The 17,208-nt window shown below is 39.0% G+C and overlaps 1 protein-coding gene across 1 annotated transcript in view; it reads right to left on the bottom strand.

Annotated features, from left to right (window-relative positions):
* Positions 1-17,208, bottom strand: part of HEPHL1 (hephaestin like 1) — a gene marked incomplete at its 5' end in the record, with an annotated part of 47,540 nt that overhangs the window by 24,501 nt on the left and 5,831 nt on the right. The window contains 7 exons of the mRNA XM_019657124.1: positions 467-679; positions 3,490-3,640; positions 6,535-6,746; positions 8,200-8,331; positions 8,507-8,646; positions 11,513-11,681; positions 14,570-14,824. Of these exons, the coding sequence (XP_019512669.1) occupies positions 467-679; positions 3,490-3,640; positions 6,535-6,746; positions 8,200-8,331; positions 8,507-8,646; positions 11,513-11,681; positions 14,570-14,824 (1,272 nt within the window). The remainder of the gene's footprint in view (positions 1-466; positions 680-3,489; positions 3,641-6,534; positions 6,747-8,199; positions 8,332-8,506; positions 8,647-11,512; positions 11,682-14,569; positions 14,825-17,208) is intronic.

The raw sequence follows: 17,208 nt of genomic DNA, 5'->3' as shown, positions 1-17,208 counted from the left end.
GGAGCCCCCACATAACTCATCAAGAGGGTACTATCAATCTCTAGAGAGGGCAGACTGGGTCACTTCATAACCTAGAATCATCCACTGGGCTGTCCACACCCAGTAAGGTGCTTCAGGGCAGCAACTAAAATGATGTTGGTGCTTAAAGAGAACAAAAATATCTTCTTTCTTGGGCCTGAATTGTTCATGGATATGAATCAAGATCATTCTCAGCAGATTTGTGCAGCAAGGTCATTTAGAGGATTCCCACTTCTGCTTGGTGGATCTTATTTTAGATGCTTCTCCTTTGTCCTTTATGCTATGTGTTTGGAATAAAATAGGAATCTCTGATTCCAATCAAGACTGTATCTCTTTCTACATGCCCTGAAGTGCCCAAATTTGACCAATATCTTTGGGGGGGGGGACCCTAAGAGTATATGCCTGAAGATAGTCATTTGGTCCCCTGAGATGGTCCTGCCAAGTTTACCTGCATGGTCTGGCTGCATGAATGCCGTTGTGGAGGTATGGGGAAACAGGGCCAGGGTGTCGCGGTGAGTGCCTCGTAGGTGGATGGTGTTGCCTTGAAAATAAACTCCATGCATGTCCGTGTCAGTGCCCATTCCAATCATGTGCCAGGAAACTCTATCCTTTTTACACATGTTTAGGCCTGGCTGGTTGCCATACATATAGCCATTAATAGCTAAGCGGAAAGAAAGACATAGTCAGAGCCTATTATAATTTTGTAGACATACTGAAAACACATCATCTTAGTGAAAGATTATCGGTGTATATGGGATAGGGATGTTCAAGTTCAAACTAGTCACGAAAGATCCTTATTATCAGAGAAAAAACAATGCTGGGGAAAAGTCACATGGTGAATCAATTTAAAATGGAGACTAAAATTAATAAGGAATAATGAAAATATACTAAAATTGTGAAAATGTTATATTTAACAATGTAAACACAAGGGTATGAATTCTAAGAATCAATAAGGAACAATCAAATTGTTTTCTGGCAAAATGTTTTCTGACAAAATTGTTTGACGGTGTAATATGATATCCTTTACTTCAAATTTAGTTTTGCACATTGTAAAGAGGATCATCCTTGTAAAAATATGAACTACTTCTATTTCCCCAAAGTCTTCTCTAAAACTCTTGAAATGAAAATCATTTTCTTTTGAGGTTCTTGTCCTGTCATCTCTCTTGTTAAGTGCCTCTTCCATGGTTATTAATTCATTTAATTTTGTCAGATCCTCATTTATCAATGGCTTACATTTAATTCTAGAAGTTACTAGACATCCCTTTATTGATTTCATGAATCCTGAATTGTTTGAAAGATTTGCAATTGATTGACACTGTATTTACATAACCAGTCAGTAGAAAGGGACTTTTACTTTGGGGGGGGGAGGGATGCTAAGTTTATGAGGGTAGTCTTTGCATAAATAATTTTCCCTTATTATTTTTATTTTCCTACCTCAGTAAAATAACTGAAGGGACTTGGAATAATGATTACTTACATATGAAGACCCTCTGTATCTCCAGAAATGCAAATTGTTTTTATCTCTTACATCAACCTCAGTCCATTGATAGTGGCTACCTGGAGCAGTGCCTTGAGAAGAATTGAGAAACCACATTCCCACTTTGTGGGGGAATGAATGCCATGACCGAACAGCACTGTCTGAGGGGTCACTGCCCATAATGATATCATATTATGCTTGACGTCCCTCAGAGAGAGAAAGATTCTATCCCTGCCACCTCCTTACTAATGTCCATAGTAGGAAAGAACAGCTATCATGAATTATCTTCTGTTATAATCCCTTGTCAAATAAAATTACTTTTTTATTATTTCTGTGTCTGCAGACCAGTGGTGCTTGGTAATTGTGCTCAAATATCTGGGATTATTAGTAGACCGTCCAAGAAACCCTGGGGCTCCTGAGAAGAACATCACATTTTCTGAAAAAAATCTTTGATAATGCTTTTACAAAGAAATTATCTAAATCTTGTCCACTGAATATTAAAGAGATAGCATTGTAAGTTGGAGTGCTAATAATTTAGTCTTTGGGTGGCTGGTAGAGAATCATCTCTTGCCTTGGAACTCTAGTTGAAAGCCCCTCTTTCTGGAACACTCATGCGGTCATTCATTCAACAAACACCTTTGACCAGAGATTATGTAATAGGTGTAATACAGAGCATTGTATACCACGTGAGGCACTTTCTCATTGGTATTGTTCCCATCTTTCTTCTTCCCACTCCATGCAAGAAGACTGGGGATAGAATTTAATTTATAATTCATGTGAAATATAATTAAAATACATTATTTCCCTTGAATTTTGCTTTCACAATGACATATTCTGTATGTCCAACATATGAAAACATATTCCACACTGCCAAACCAGGATGGGGCTGGATTCAACATGGTCCATTAGGCTGTTCAGTGTTTTCTATATATTGGCCTCTCGTGATACATTTCTTTTGCCATTAGCTTCTCCACTAAGGAATTGCTGTTTCCTCATTTCTAGTTTAGTTTCCCCTTTTTATTGACTAGTAAGAAGGTTGGAAACAAATTTTGTATTCAGTTGAAACAAATTTTATATTCAGTTATAACAAACCTTTTTGTAGATGATGATAATGAAAATGCCTTACTCTGTGCTTTCCACCGGCCCAAGAGGGGACTATTGGAACGAAGCATCTGGGACCATAGGAGCTGGCTGTTATGGGTCACTTGGAACCTTGTATATTTTTGAAACTCCTTGTAGGAGAGGGAGATTTGGAGCTGTTTTGTTATTTTTCCATAATGTTTTATAGGCAATAAATAGATGTTATGCTTGGTTCTAAAAACCAGCGGTTTAGCACCTGTTATCTTACAGTGCTTTCTTTAGGCAATTTTTTTTTTATGGCATGCTATTGCAGGCATTTGAGTTTGGACTCTTTCTCATGATTTCACCCCTAGGGGTTATGTGCCCAAGACTAATGAGAATCCTGTGTTAGACCAATTACAAGGTGGTGTGCTATTATAACAACTGATGGAGAGAGAGATGGAGAAAGAGGATTAAGCAATTCCTCCTACATGAAGATCTGGGATAGGAATGGCTAGTATTTTACAAATTAACACTTTACACAGACACTCATACAACTTGATAATAGATACTTTGCTGTATAATGATTACCTCCCGTTATCACCGGGGTTATCAGACATAATGATGTGATTGCGAACTCAAGGGAGGGCATTTTGTCAGTATTTTTTATCCATTTAGGGTATACTTTGATCTTTGCTAGTCCAAATTATGTGTTGCTTCATCTAAAGTGTTTTAGAAGTATTAATTAAGGGTCACAACATCTCTGGGAGGTTGGGAAGTTTCACTATACCTTGTGAGGCTGAAGCCACGAAATAATTTACTCGTGACAAAGAACTACCCAAGAAACCAAAATTAAGATAGTTAAAGCATTGCCAACACTTTCACTTCAAATGCAATTACACCTTTTCTTTACAGGAGGGAGTCATTTTTCATACCATGCATCTGGTTGGACTTCACAAACTCTTTGTCCTCTTTGTCAACACTGAAGGGACGCCAGGTAAACTTCTGGATATTTTCATCAAGATACACGCTCAGGTTCTCATCGAAGACTGTGAATAGTAGATAAAATTCCTTGTCTATGCCTTTCTATAGAGAAGAAAAAATGAATATAAAAAGTACAGCTCGGAGGAATTATTGGCTCTGCTTCACTTTCAAAGTTAACACAAAGTAAATCAGGATCATCATGAGTCTTAGATTTACTGGGCCATTTTGTAAATCAGGATTCTGAGCATGATTCTGGTAAATTCATTCCACCCCTAAAAAATTCATCCCATTGTGTCCTTCTCCCTCTGCATGTGATTTCCTCAGGGGAAATAAGTCCCTGCTGAGAGGCTTTCCACTCTGTGGTACTACTGTTGTCACGCTGGACCTCATTGTCATCCTCTCTTTACCATGGCCTCCATGGCCTGGAGTCAGACTGTCCCTCTCTCTCTCCCTGATTTCATAGCTTTGTACTCACCTCCTAGCTTACTCCAGCCACCCTGGCCTTCTGCTCTTCCATGAACACACCAACCTCATTTCACCTTAGGGCCTTTTCATGTGCTGTTCCCACTGCCTAGCAGGTTCTCTCGCATCTTGCTTAGGTCACTTCCTTACTCCATCCAGTTCTCTGCACAAATGTCACCTCCTTAGAGACTGTTTCCTCATCACCCTGTTTAAAACAGTCACTCATCTTCTACATGGCCTGCAAACTCACCCACTTTGCCCTACTTTACTCTTCATAGCACTTATCTCTACCTGAACTTGTATTTTGTTTATGAACATACAATTTTGATTGCTTTCTCACTGCAATTAGGCTTTATGAGGGTGGGAATATTTTGGGTTTCCCTCTGTATCCCCAGCTCCAAAAAAACCCCAAAAAACAAAAAGACCAGAAAAGCAGGCACCCATTACATGTTTGTAAGTGAAATAATGAATTCAGATAACCTATAAGACTTTACTATATTATATTAACTTAAAATGATATTGAGGGGACTATGGATTACTTCCCACTGTGTATATTCCTAATCCATCTATGTTGAGCATATCTGACCACACAGCATCCTGAATGCTGAAATATGCTTTTATTCAAAGGTGAAACAGGATGGTAACTACGTTTTCTGTCCCTTAACACCTTCCTTTCTCTTCTAACATGCTCCCTTCAAATCCACCCTTCATCCTGCTGCCTGCTCCAGAGGGATCCTCAGCAGTGCTAGCTGATCACATCGCTTTTCTTCTTCAACTGGACAATATGATGTAAACTCACAGTGATTGGTCCCCACCTGCCTGTGCAGCCTCGTCTCTTGGCTCTTCCCTCCTGGCACTTTGATCAAAGCAAGGCCAAGTTCCTTGCAGCAACCTGAACTTGTTTTGTTCAGCAGGCCTCTGTCCTTCATACATGTGCCCCTCAACTTGGATGGTCTGCCACCCAAATCCAGCCTCAAGGGCCAGCTTAGCTGTCCCACCTCTGTGATGTTTTCCTAACACCCCATCAAAGACATGGACACTCCTTGCTTTACACTCCTACTATACCTTATATACACGTACTGCTTTTATTGCATGGTGTTTTAGAAGGCAGTAGTTTAAGATGATGGAAAGGAACAGTGTAGGTTTGAAATGTTTAAAAATAAAATAGAAAAACTTGAAGGGACATAAAAGGTCAAAAATACAAACGCTCATAGGCTATGGGAGCAGGCAGACCTAGGTTCTAATGCCATTATTTTCTTCATGGTTCTGTGTAAGTAGACTGGCCATGAATGGTATTTCGTTCAGGTAACAATGCACACAGATCATAAGATGCTACTAGCAAACCTCAAAGTTACCATCGAATGGATAAACCAGGGGAAAAATCATAAGCACCTTACAAAGTTTTTCTAGCACTCACTCAATTTCCTTGGCTCAGGTATTTAGCTAGTAGGAAGCAGGGTAGTGTTTTAGAAAAAGATCGAAGAGGGATGCTCAAAGTTCCATGTTCTACTGCTGATTATCACGACTAACTAGATGTAGTGCCTGTGATATTACTCAATGTTTCTGAGCTTCAGTTTCTTCTGCTTTATAAAGAGCATGATTCTTCTGCTTTGTCGTATATGACTATTGTGGTACAGTGTGGGTATTCAGTCTTATTGCACAAGTGTTACTGAGGGTCATTCAGAGAGCCAGGGACACACTGAACCTCCAGTAGACATTTCTAGGATTGGTCCTTGGTGCAGGGAAATGAAAATCTGTGGTAAACCAAGATCCTTTGTGTCCTCTATCTAAAAGTTCCTTTGAGCCCAGAGAGGGTCCATACAATGCCAAACATTATAAAAGATACCATTTAAATAGTTTTGCTATTTCTGATTGGTGAAGTAGTTCCAAATGGTTAAATGACTGGATTTCCCTTATTTTATCAATGTGTTTAATATTATGTAGACATAGCTTAGAATGCTATACTTTGCCACACTAATCAGTGCAACCATCCAAGCCTCTAAGGTGGGACTTGCCAGAAGTTATCTGAATGCTTTCTTGTTTCCTTCAGCCATAGTGATTAACTTCCAGTCCACAGTGGTGAGTTACAGTGGTTCTCAACCCTGGTTGCACTTGGGAATCACCCTGAGATTCTGATCTAATTGGTCTGGAGCACCTGAATAAAGGGTGTTTAAAAGGTCCCCCAGTGGTTCTAATTGGTGGCCAAGTTTGAGGAAATTTGTCCAAGAAGAAAGGACCCCAACTTGCTTTCCATGTAGGTCTCAGAAGATTCCAGAATCCAAGCAATGTACAGTGAGGTGCCCACCAAATCCCAGCCACAAGAAGCAGAAATCCTGCATTTCTGGGTGGGCATCTGTAACTTTGGAAATCAGATCTTAAAATTACAAAAAAATTAAATTCCCATTATACAGATGTCAATTTCAAGAGAAAGGAGGAGAAATTCCTATTGTAACTGATTCTTTAGTATGATCTAATCTCCAGCCACATTACTGATTTCTCCTACATACAACCCTGAGCAGAACTTGATGACCTACCTGTGTCCCATCATCATTGAGAACACCCTTTTTACAGACTAGCAAAGGCCCTACAAGGCCAGAGCTGGTGTCCTTGATTGGCTGAACTGCTGAGAAGTAAAGATAGGTCAGACAAGGCGGATCATCCACTGTTGGGCTTACACTTTCAGGCACTGTCCAGCTGTATGTGAAGGTTTCACCGGGCTTAACATGTGCCCCAGGTTTCAGAAATCCTGAGGAGATAAATGAAACAATTACTCAAAGCCACTGCCATAGTCCGCTGTTTCATGAGATAGAAGCTTATATCAAAGGGTTGTATACTTCATAGATTACAACAGTATCTTTATAGATACTATTTCTTACCCAAATACTGGGTTTAGAACATGTTAAAAGAGTGACTGTTGCCCATTTAGTGATTAAATGTAAACCCATAAAATATTGAGTGCCTTCTCTGTGGAATATATTACACTTGACCCTGCAGATACCCCAAAAAGTTAAGTAAGAAACTTATCTTTTAAGAGTTTAAAATCTTGAAGATTGAGCTAGGAAATAACCCAAATAACTACAAGATAGAGGAAGGAAGTGAATGCCCAAGATTACTAAGCTGGTAAATGGCAGATCTGGGAGTCACATGCAGGGCTGTTTGAGTCCAAAGACTGCACACTTGACCTTCACATTTTATTGCCAAATGAACACTTTGAATCTCTCTTACTAGACTGAGGCCAGAGACTCTGCATCTTGTCCATAACTTTGCAAACATATGTCCAATAAGTTTGCTGAGTTTAACAGCAGAAAATACAGACATTTGGGCTGTCACTGGTCTTCTTTCCGCACACACAGGAAAAGTCATTGTGAGCATTTTGACCAAGGAGGAGAGTGCAGGTTCAGGAGATGTTGCAGCAGAAGAGGGTGAGGATAGGCGTGGGCAGGGAGAATTGTCCTTCCATTCCTTTGTCCTCTGTCCCTTCACCATCACCACAAAGCCTACTCTGGATGGGCCTGGCCTCCCACTGGGGCATGAAGAAGTAGCCGGGACAGCCATGATGTCAGCTGCAGTGATGAGGAAGGCTTCCAAGGAAATCAGGAGTTTCCTAAGTGCAGTATCATGAATGGAAGGATAGTTCCTACAGCCACTGGGCAGAAGCTGCCTTTCTTGTGTATAGAGAACCTGTGCAACCTACTTTGTGATGGAGAGGCTATAGATGATGATAAGCACATGATACTGGTTTAAAATAAATATTTGTCAATAAATACAGAACAAAGGCCATTTTGATGTCAACAAAACATTGGAAATCAGGTTTTCCCCTCAGCCTTCACCCACACAATCCCATGCAGCCTATAGCAAAAAAGCTTTTCACCTTAAAGAAGTGGGGTGGCTGTGAAAGCAGCTCACTTTGAGATTTATTACATAACTGAGAGAAAAGAAAAAGAATTGATATTTCCTATGAAATTACTATGGACTAGACCTGTGCTGAATTCTCTCCATCCCTCCCCTAAAGCCCTGTGAGATGAGAGTCATTATCTATATTTGATAAGTGAGCAGAATAAGACTTAGAAAATTGAAATAATTACCCAAGCTCACTGGGCTGGTAAGTGAAGGGACCAGGATTTGAACCTAGTCTGCCCAGTTCTAAGCCCTTTGCACACTCAGCCTGTTTCCTCTGGTAAGCTTAGGCCAAGACTTACCATCTATGTTTGGGGCTGCATCAGAGGCCTTGTCATAGATCACACCATGGGGCAAAATACTGTAGACTTTGTCAGCTTTGTTGGCAAAGGTCACTAACAGGGTATCGCCCACCTCTGCCCTGATGACTGGGCCTGAAAAATATCAAGAAGAGGAGGGACAAGGGGATGCAAATAGTCTCAGAGACGTGAATATGGTCAAGAAAAGAGGAGCCATTTCATGTAGATGTACGAGTATATGACCTGCTAAAACACCCCCACACACACCCCAGTCATCCCATTCAAAACATGACAGATGGTTTTACTCTACCAAGAATTCCAAGATGGGCTTCTGCCTCAGAGAGTCTCTTTCTTTGAGTAAAAGTGGCATCAACATACTCCACATACTGAGCCTTCCAATATTTTCCTCCTATTCTGTTGTCCGCTTGTTTGAAGTAGAACTCGGAGTCACTGTGGAAAGAATACGAACTTGACTGAGAACACATTCCTGTAGATCCACCAAATGTGTGAATTACGGAGCTTCATGTTATGATCTTGGCCCATTCACCCACCCATCTCCCCAGAAAAGACAGCACAAGCTTGAACAAACTTCCCAGGGATAGTCAACCAGCCTTAAAAGTCTTCAGAAGCTGGATGATGCGCAAGCTCGTTTCTCTCTTAGCCATTGTATTTTCTTCCCCAGATGTCCAGCAACTGAAGAAGGTCAACAGGTCAACTCCTTACTTACCAGTAGTGGTGGCCCAGAATGGTGTCCTATAAAGTAACAAAGAGCTAACTGGTTTCTTTGCACAATATGCAGCCCTCTCTCTCTTGCTGATGTCGATGTGAATAGTCTCTGCATATAGTAAGCTGTGATATCTGGCTTTATTAAGAAATGGGGTATCTAGTTAATCGAACAGTTTGCTTAATGGAGAGTTGTCATATAAGCTATACGCAGGAAACACTAAAAGTCAAAAGTTGGGAAATACGGTACTATAAATTCTGACTAGTACTCACTCTACATTATCTTATTTCTATTAATGGTGCCATCACTCTTGCAGTCCTCCAGGCTGTCTTTTTGTCTTCTTTTTCTGCCTTATCCCCTTACCTTGTTCATCCTTTCTTTGCAACCTCTTATTGCACCCTTCTTTTTCTGCACCTTTTTGCCATCTTTTCCTTTCCTTTCTTCCCACTGCCACAACCCCAGTTCATGCTCTCATCACCTTGTGTTGGAACCATTTTATGAAATGCTAACTCCTTACTCTCCATCCTCTATCTCACATTGGCTCACTCGTTTTTTCCCAGCATACACACTACTACAACATTAATCTCCAAAAATGGTCATTTTCATCGCAATTGCTGGCTGCAAAATCTTTGTTTCCAATTGCCAATCAAATGAGGATTACAGGACCTCTGCAATTGATATCGTTTATTTCACACCTGTTCTCTTCCTGTCTCTCTATGCAAATGCCCATTTTCCTATGCAAATCCCCTACTCCAGTTATTCTGATCGAATCACTCACCCCTACATGGTAGGCGCTTTCCATTAACACCTACATCTAAAATTTCCTCTCTTTGCTATTTGTGTGTATAAATTCTACCATTTTTCAAGACCCTGCTTAGGCTCTGCTTCCTCCATGAAGTGTTTCTGGCTAGCTTAGTTCTCTCTGCACGCCCAGAGAACTCACTGCCTGAACAACTTATCTTAATCTTACTTGTAACTTGCAAAGTTATTTCTCTTCTGTGCATACGGGTTCTTTCTCCACCCGTATGGAGAAAGAGGGTGGGAATATTGACTTAGACTGCCTTGCATCTCTCATGTCAGTTAGTATGCTGTGCTTTCATATATTACATTAAATATCAATTGAATACAGCTTAAATTTCATATTTTATAAGGTGTTTCAGAATTCTGGAAGGCTTCTAAGACAAAATTTTCAAGGCTAATTCTCATTATTCTATTTGTGGAGAAATACTCGTAAATAGAGAATGTTGATAACACAGTTTTTTATATATGGTTCCCACAAATCCTTTAGGCAAGGTTCAAGTGCATCAGTTTGGTGGAAGAATGAATGAATTAAGAGACTTGACAATGAAAGAAACAAAAGGCATCTTACTGATCACAAAGAGAATTTTTAAAACATTCCCTCAAACATAAAAGAGATTATAGGGTAATAGCAATACTTCTTGGCATCACACCATACATTTTTTTTCAAGTGAAAATGTATTTTTTTATTATTAGTTTCAGGTGTACAAAGCAACATAACGATTAGACATTTACACACCTCACAAAGTGATAATCCCAACAAGTCTACTATCCATCTGACACTGTACATAGCTGTTAAAATTAATAACATTGACTATATTCCTTATACTGTACATTCCATGACTGTACACCTATATAACTATATACCTATATAACTATAACTATATACATATATTTAATTATAGCTGACATTCAATATTATTACACCATACATTTTTAAATGCTTTCACAGACATCATTGCATATGGTTCTACAATACGTCATAGAAGTTCACATCCACTTAATGAATTGTTTGATTCAATTGAAAAAATACTATACGCCATGGGATCCCAGAGAGAAAATGATTAACTATGATTCAGGAGTCAGGGAGGCCTCACTTCAGAAATGACATTAAATTTTGAAGGAAAATAACCTTTTACTGTACAGGGAGGGAAAGGGATTCTAGGTAAGGGGGCATAACTTACATTAGGCTGTCCTTGAACTATACAAAGAGTAAGCTTCCTTGGGCATATATCTCGATTGAAAAGAGTCCTGTTTTATTCCCTCTTTAAAATTGTCTTCTCCATATGTGCAAAGACCTTATTCTCTTCTCTGTCAGTTTAGTACAATAACTTGATTTACAAGTAACTTGTTTTGTGAGTGTTCTGCAAGACGAGCAAACATTTCTAATACATTTTAACTGGGTAAATGAGCGATGTCTTGCAATATGAGTAGTTTGTTTCCTGAACGAATTATGCTCGCAAACCAAAGTATTACTGTATTTCTTATGGCACTTAGCACTGCAGTTTGCAAATAGTAGGTGCTCAAGAAATGTTTGATGAGTGAATGAGTGAGTGAATGAATGAATATAGTGTTTTGATTTAGCTAGCAAATCACAAAGCAATAAATAGTCTGCCAATTCTTAGCAGTATATCCAGGGCTCAGAATTCCATAAATGGTGTCATTATGCCATCTATGTTCTATGTGCTCATAAGAGCAGTGTCTGGAATACAAATGAGATCACCAAAGTTAGGGAAAAGCTTAACAGATGCCTCTTTCATAAGAGGCTTAGAAACACCAGCAAAAAGGGCTTACCTGCCAGAGGCATTTAGGGGGAGACCACTGAATTTGTTATAGCCTTGTGGACCATAATCCCAAAGAATTTTTTCAGCTGCTATAAAGTAGCGCCTCTGTTGACCTTTCATCTTGGGGTGAGAAATATCACTTTTGCAGTTACCAACATTGTATTGCCCCAACATACCAGCTGCAGAACAGAAGAAAAGAATCAGCTAAGTATAAATGCTCACAAAAGAAATCATACAAGAAAAAACTGATAGATTTGACTTCATGAACTTTTAAAACGTTTGTACAGACAATAGGACTATAAACAAAGTTACAAGTAAAGGATAAATAGCAAGATTTTGTTCCTTTTACTGCTGTGTAATATTCCATTGTGTATATATCACATGGTTGGACCTCGAAGGTATTATGTTAAGTGACATAAGTCAGACAGTGAAGAGTAACACTTTTTAAAAGGGAATTTAGAAATATATGTCTATAGCTTAAAAAAAATGAAACTCTTTGACCCAGGAGTTCCAAATCTAGGAATTTTGCTAAGGAAATGTTAGAAAAAGTATAAACTTATCTGTAAATTGATTTTATCAGTATTTTTTATAATGCCAAAAAACAGGAATATAAATGTTAAGCAATACTGTGTTGGTTAAGTAAATTGTAGCCTCTTTATAGAGGACACTGGAAGGATTAACAATGATGATAGTTCTATATTCACTGATGTAAATATATTTCTGGTATATTAATAAGTGGAAAAGTAAGCTACAAGGCAGTATTTTATTTTACAAATAACATATGCATTTAGTATAAAGTTCTAGAAAATAGTGATGGGGGATATTCATCAAAAAGTGACATCATTATATCTAGATGGGATTATTTATTTTTAAAATTAAATAATAAATTATATAACTGTCTAACCACTATGCTGTGCACTTGAAACTAATATAAAATAATATTGAATGCCAACTGTAACTCAAAAAATAAAAAAATATATTTTTAAAAAATAATAAAAGTAAGTTAACAACTTAAAAATGGAATTATATGTATTTTCTAATTTTTTTACAATAATTTTTTTCTGAAAGCATGGACAATTTAGGAAGGATTGTATTTTAGTAACCTATAGACACTAGTTTATGTCCACAACTACTAGACAAGCTTAGCAATCTTACTAGTGTCAAATGGCTGCTAATAATATTAGTTTAAAATAGTTTCTTCTCAGATTTAACAGCGTGAGACCCTTTAAGAGTAGGGATCTTGTGGTGAGAATACTTAAGATCTACCCGCTTAGGAAATTTCAAGCATACACTACAGTATCGTTGATTGTAGTCACCATGCTGTGTATTAGATCGTCAGAGCTCATTCATCTGGCATAGCTGAAACTTTGCATTCCTGGAGATCTCAAGTATTCCCAACACACACACACACACACACACACACACAAACACAAAGGTAACTATGTATGGTGATAGTTATGTTTATTAGCTTGAGTGTGATGATCAGTTCACAAGGTATACATACATCAAAACATTCAATTGTACATCTTAAATACTGGGGGGTGCCAACAAAATGGATACACATGACTTGTATTCATCTTTTGATATTGGTATATATTATTACAATTTTAATACAGTGTTTTCCTTTCTTAAAATGTGTATCCATTTTGTTGGCACCCTCTGTATACACAATTCTTGTTTGTCGATGATACATCAATAAAGCTGGGGGGAAAAACAAGAAACGTATCTTATTCATCTTTGTCTTCCTTGAACAGTATAGTATCTGGTACATATTAACTGATTCATTCAACATCTGTTGAATTGAATTCAGTTGGAAAAAGCCAGCTGACTAATGCTGAAATTGGCTGCCTAAGGTTGACAGAATGAGAATGTGTTATCAAAGCAGCCCTAAAGGGTGGCATCTCTGTACTGCTTGCGACTGTGTGTATGTAGTTAGTCAGTATCCAAGTTTAATCACATAATTTCTTCTGTGTCCATCACACTGACACATTTTCTTTTTCTACTCTTGTTTTTCCCATCTTAGGCCAGATCTTTTATGTGTCATAACTCTAATGTTTCCAATCTTAACTAGCATCCGGTGGCCAGCATCTCTCCACTGAATCCTTTCTGCACAGATACCATATCTATCTTCCTAAGTCACTGCACTGATTACGTCACTAGTGTACCTAATGATCTAGGAGGACTCATTATTGCCTTCCAGACACAGTCCCAACTCCTTAGCTTTGCCATTCAAAGCTGCTCCCACTGGGGCCTAACTGTTCTCTAGGTGTCTCTCTCACCATCCTTCTGGCATGAGCTTAGGGTCCAGCTCAGTAAGACTTAGTAGTCCATGTGGTCCCAAAGAACCATGACCAAGTCATTCAACAGAAGTTTAAGTCAACAAATGTTTATCGTGCACCTATCATAGGATTTTGTACCTATCATTAGATTTTGTCTCTATGTAGGGGGGAACATTGTAATAGAGCAACCCAGAGATTAAATGGGCTGCTACAATTACCTAAAAGAGCTGTTCCAAAGGAAATTCAAGAATTAGATGGGGAATTGGTCCAGATTACCTTTCCAATGCTAAAAATGTATTATTCTATTTATGGTTGCTCATATAAAACATGTGTTTTTCCCAGTTCATGTTGCTTCCTCTGCCTGGAAAGCCTTTCTTCCTTTCCTCACCTATTCAATTCCTACCCATATTTCAAGGCTGAGATTAGAAGCCAACTCCTCAGGAAGCCTTCCTGATTGCTCTATAGAAGTGACTATGGCACCCAAAGAGCATTTATCATTTAGCTTCAAATGTTATTCATTGTATAAATGTCTCACTGTGTCTAACTACTAGATTGTAGGTTCCTTGAAGGTCTTATCATTTCTTTCAATCACATTTCACCTGGTTCAGAGGGAGGGGATCAATAAGTATCTGTTCCCAAATAAGCATTGTACATTTTTCTATATATTTAATGTTAAATTAAATATAACACATACGAGAATCTAACAGCAGTCACTGAAGGAGCACCATTAACCGTGTGGTTTAATTGTTCCATTCTAAGCATCTTCTCACTGGTCTTTGTACTTTTACCTTGTAGGTGATCACTGACTTGGCAGGTTATCATCCACTTCCCAGGATTCTCAGCTATCATTTCTGTTGTCAGGAAGGTGGCTGGGAACAGGTTGATGACATCCGTCCGATGCCCTCGGCTGATGAAGGTGTTGCCATAAAAATAGATGGAATGGATGTCTATCTCATTCCCCATCCCAAATAAGTGCCAAGACACTGATTCCCCAACACACATATCAGGCTCAGGGAAGTTTCCAAAGAGGTATCCATTGAGAGCTGAAAGACAGAAACACACCAGTGGAGGAGATGTCCCTGCAGAGGCGAGCAGGGCCAGAAACATTGGTGACTCCTAGTCTAGCACAACTGGAAAATCAGCGCTGATCCTGATTGTAATGTTTGCATGCAGAAAAGCATGGCTCCTTTCACATAATATAGTCCCCAAAAGGGATGAAATGTATTGGTCTTTGGGGGGAGAAAAAGCACTCAATAAAAGCAACAATCAGCATCCACTAAAAACAGCCTGGGAGCTGCTATGTGGACACTAGATCAGGAGTAAACAGTGCTGCTTCTACTCCTCTTTCCCCAGTCCTTCATTTGCAAATCTGCCTTGCCCAACCAACTCTGTTTTTGCAACTAGAAGCCCTTTCTTCCTCCTCTTACAGCTATCAGGACCTAGCAGGAAAGCTGGCACTTAGTAGCTACATAACTCAAGTGACAAAAGCATGCAGCAAGATGGAAAGGAAAGGGACTGATTCCAAGGGACTTATGAGGCATGTATGTATTTTGTTACTTTAAAAGCAGGGAGGAAAACCATTTTTTACTAGGTCTTGCTGAGGAGAATCTTCCTTATTGAGCTTACACCTTAAGTCTGGACCTAATACTTAGAATGATCTAAATGGCAGTCAGAATTTGACCCAAGTGCAGAAAAGAACTTGACTTAGGGCTTCTTATATTCAAGCTGAGTTAAAAAGCCATTGTTACTAAGAGAATAGTGACTTGGGTAGTACAATGTATTCTAAGTCATTTTTAGTAACTTTAAGTAAATTTATCAATAAATCTTGTGTTGATTGTGCATCCCAATAGGCTAGCTTTTTTTTTCTTTGAAGTTAACTTTTTTCTATACTTGGTTAAGTCTCCTTTGCCAGCCTGAAGGATTGATTACACACACCTACTTCTGCAGACAGCCTCATTTAAAAAAAAATGTAGTCTATGTTTGCTTATGTAATCTATCCCTTTTTGTTGGACATTTTCATCCAAATGAGTAAGAGGAATTATGTGGGCAGATGAGTCATAACCATCAGAATTAGTAGTTTTCAGCAAGATTTACGATCACCACACCCATTTTGTAAAGAACAGGGATAAAAGTTAACTGGTTATAGCAACGATTTGAATTTAGTTATTTGGTTAGTCTTTGAATTTAGTCTTTGGTTATTCCAGTGTTCATTTTTTCCCCCTGCCTCCCTCCCTTTTCTCCTCTTCCTTACTTCTTTTCCTCCTAAAATATTTTCCAAGCCGCCACTACATCTAAGGCTTCTGAAACATCCTTGGAAGGAAAAGAGCAGGTGTGCAATACAATGGAAACAGTCAGGATATTGTCAATCACACCTCGACGTACTTTAGAGTCAAATACAAGCAAATTAAATTTATTTGCTATGGGACTTCTCTTTTGGTTCTCTCAGGCAACTCTGGCAGTAATTAACACTTTGACCTTAAGCAAGTCATTGGTGGTCTCTTGACCTCAGTTTCTTCATCCGTAAAATTGGGGAAGTCAGGTGATCTTCCACTCCTTTCCTCTCTCCTAGAATTTTATGACTACATTGACTCTGTCTTGGTTAGGATAATTCTGGGAAATAGACACTCAAAGATGGAGGAAACTTGTTGATGAATGACATGGGTGTTTGTTTATATTGAAACATCGTTAATATATGTTCTTTATGCTCACTAGAACTCTCTAGGAAAAGAATAGAATGAGATGCTTAATAATCCCCAAGTCCTAAAATTCTGCCCCTACTCTGCAAAACAGGGAAAGGTAAGTTTTCTGTCTCAACTGTCAGGATAACTATAGAAATTCACTAATTTCAACAAAAATAGGGTCTAGAGCTTAGTGAGTGTTCAATAAATGTTGTTGATTTAAAGAATGCCTGGGAAACATAAATTCACAAGTGTGTATTTAAACTCTATGAATAGCACAGTTCTTGAAATTTAGCAGCTGCTCAGAAAATGGTTACTAGATAATGTGAGAGGTTGCAAACCACAGGATTGTTATATAGTGATTCGTTCTCTTTTCTCCAGCCTAAACCCACCCATCCTCTGGGTTCACCTCCTAATTCTTTTCCTGATGATAACATTAATCCTTCTACTTTCTGTACCATAGCTTCCTCATACCCAATTTATCTTTTATCTATTGCCTGGTCCCTTCTCAGATTGTTTCATATTCTTTTTTTTTTTTAATTGGGGAATTGGGGGGATGGGAACAGTGCTGGGGAACCGGGGGAAGGGGAACAGACAAGTTGCCGTCGTTCTGTTCTTCAGTCTAGTTGTGGAGGACGTTGCCCCACCGGCCCTAGCTGGCACCATCATCGCGCTCCTCCCGGGCGAGGCAGATCAGTCGCCGGCCTCCGGACGGCCGCTCACTGCGGCTGCTGGCCGCTCACGCTGGC

This window comes from Hipposideros armiger, unplaced genomic scaffold, assembly GCF_001890085.2.
Source record: "Hipposideros armiger isolate ML-2016 unplaced genomic scaffold, ASM189008v1 scaffold_274, whole genome shotgun sequence".
Classification (NCBI taxonomy): Eukaryota; Metazoa; Chordata; class Mammalia; order Chiroptera; family Hipposideridae; genus Hipposideros; species Hipposideros armiger.
The sequence above is the reverse complement of the archived record's forward strand: the minus strand, read 5'-3'. Positions and strand labels throughout refer to the sequence as shown.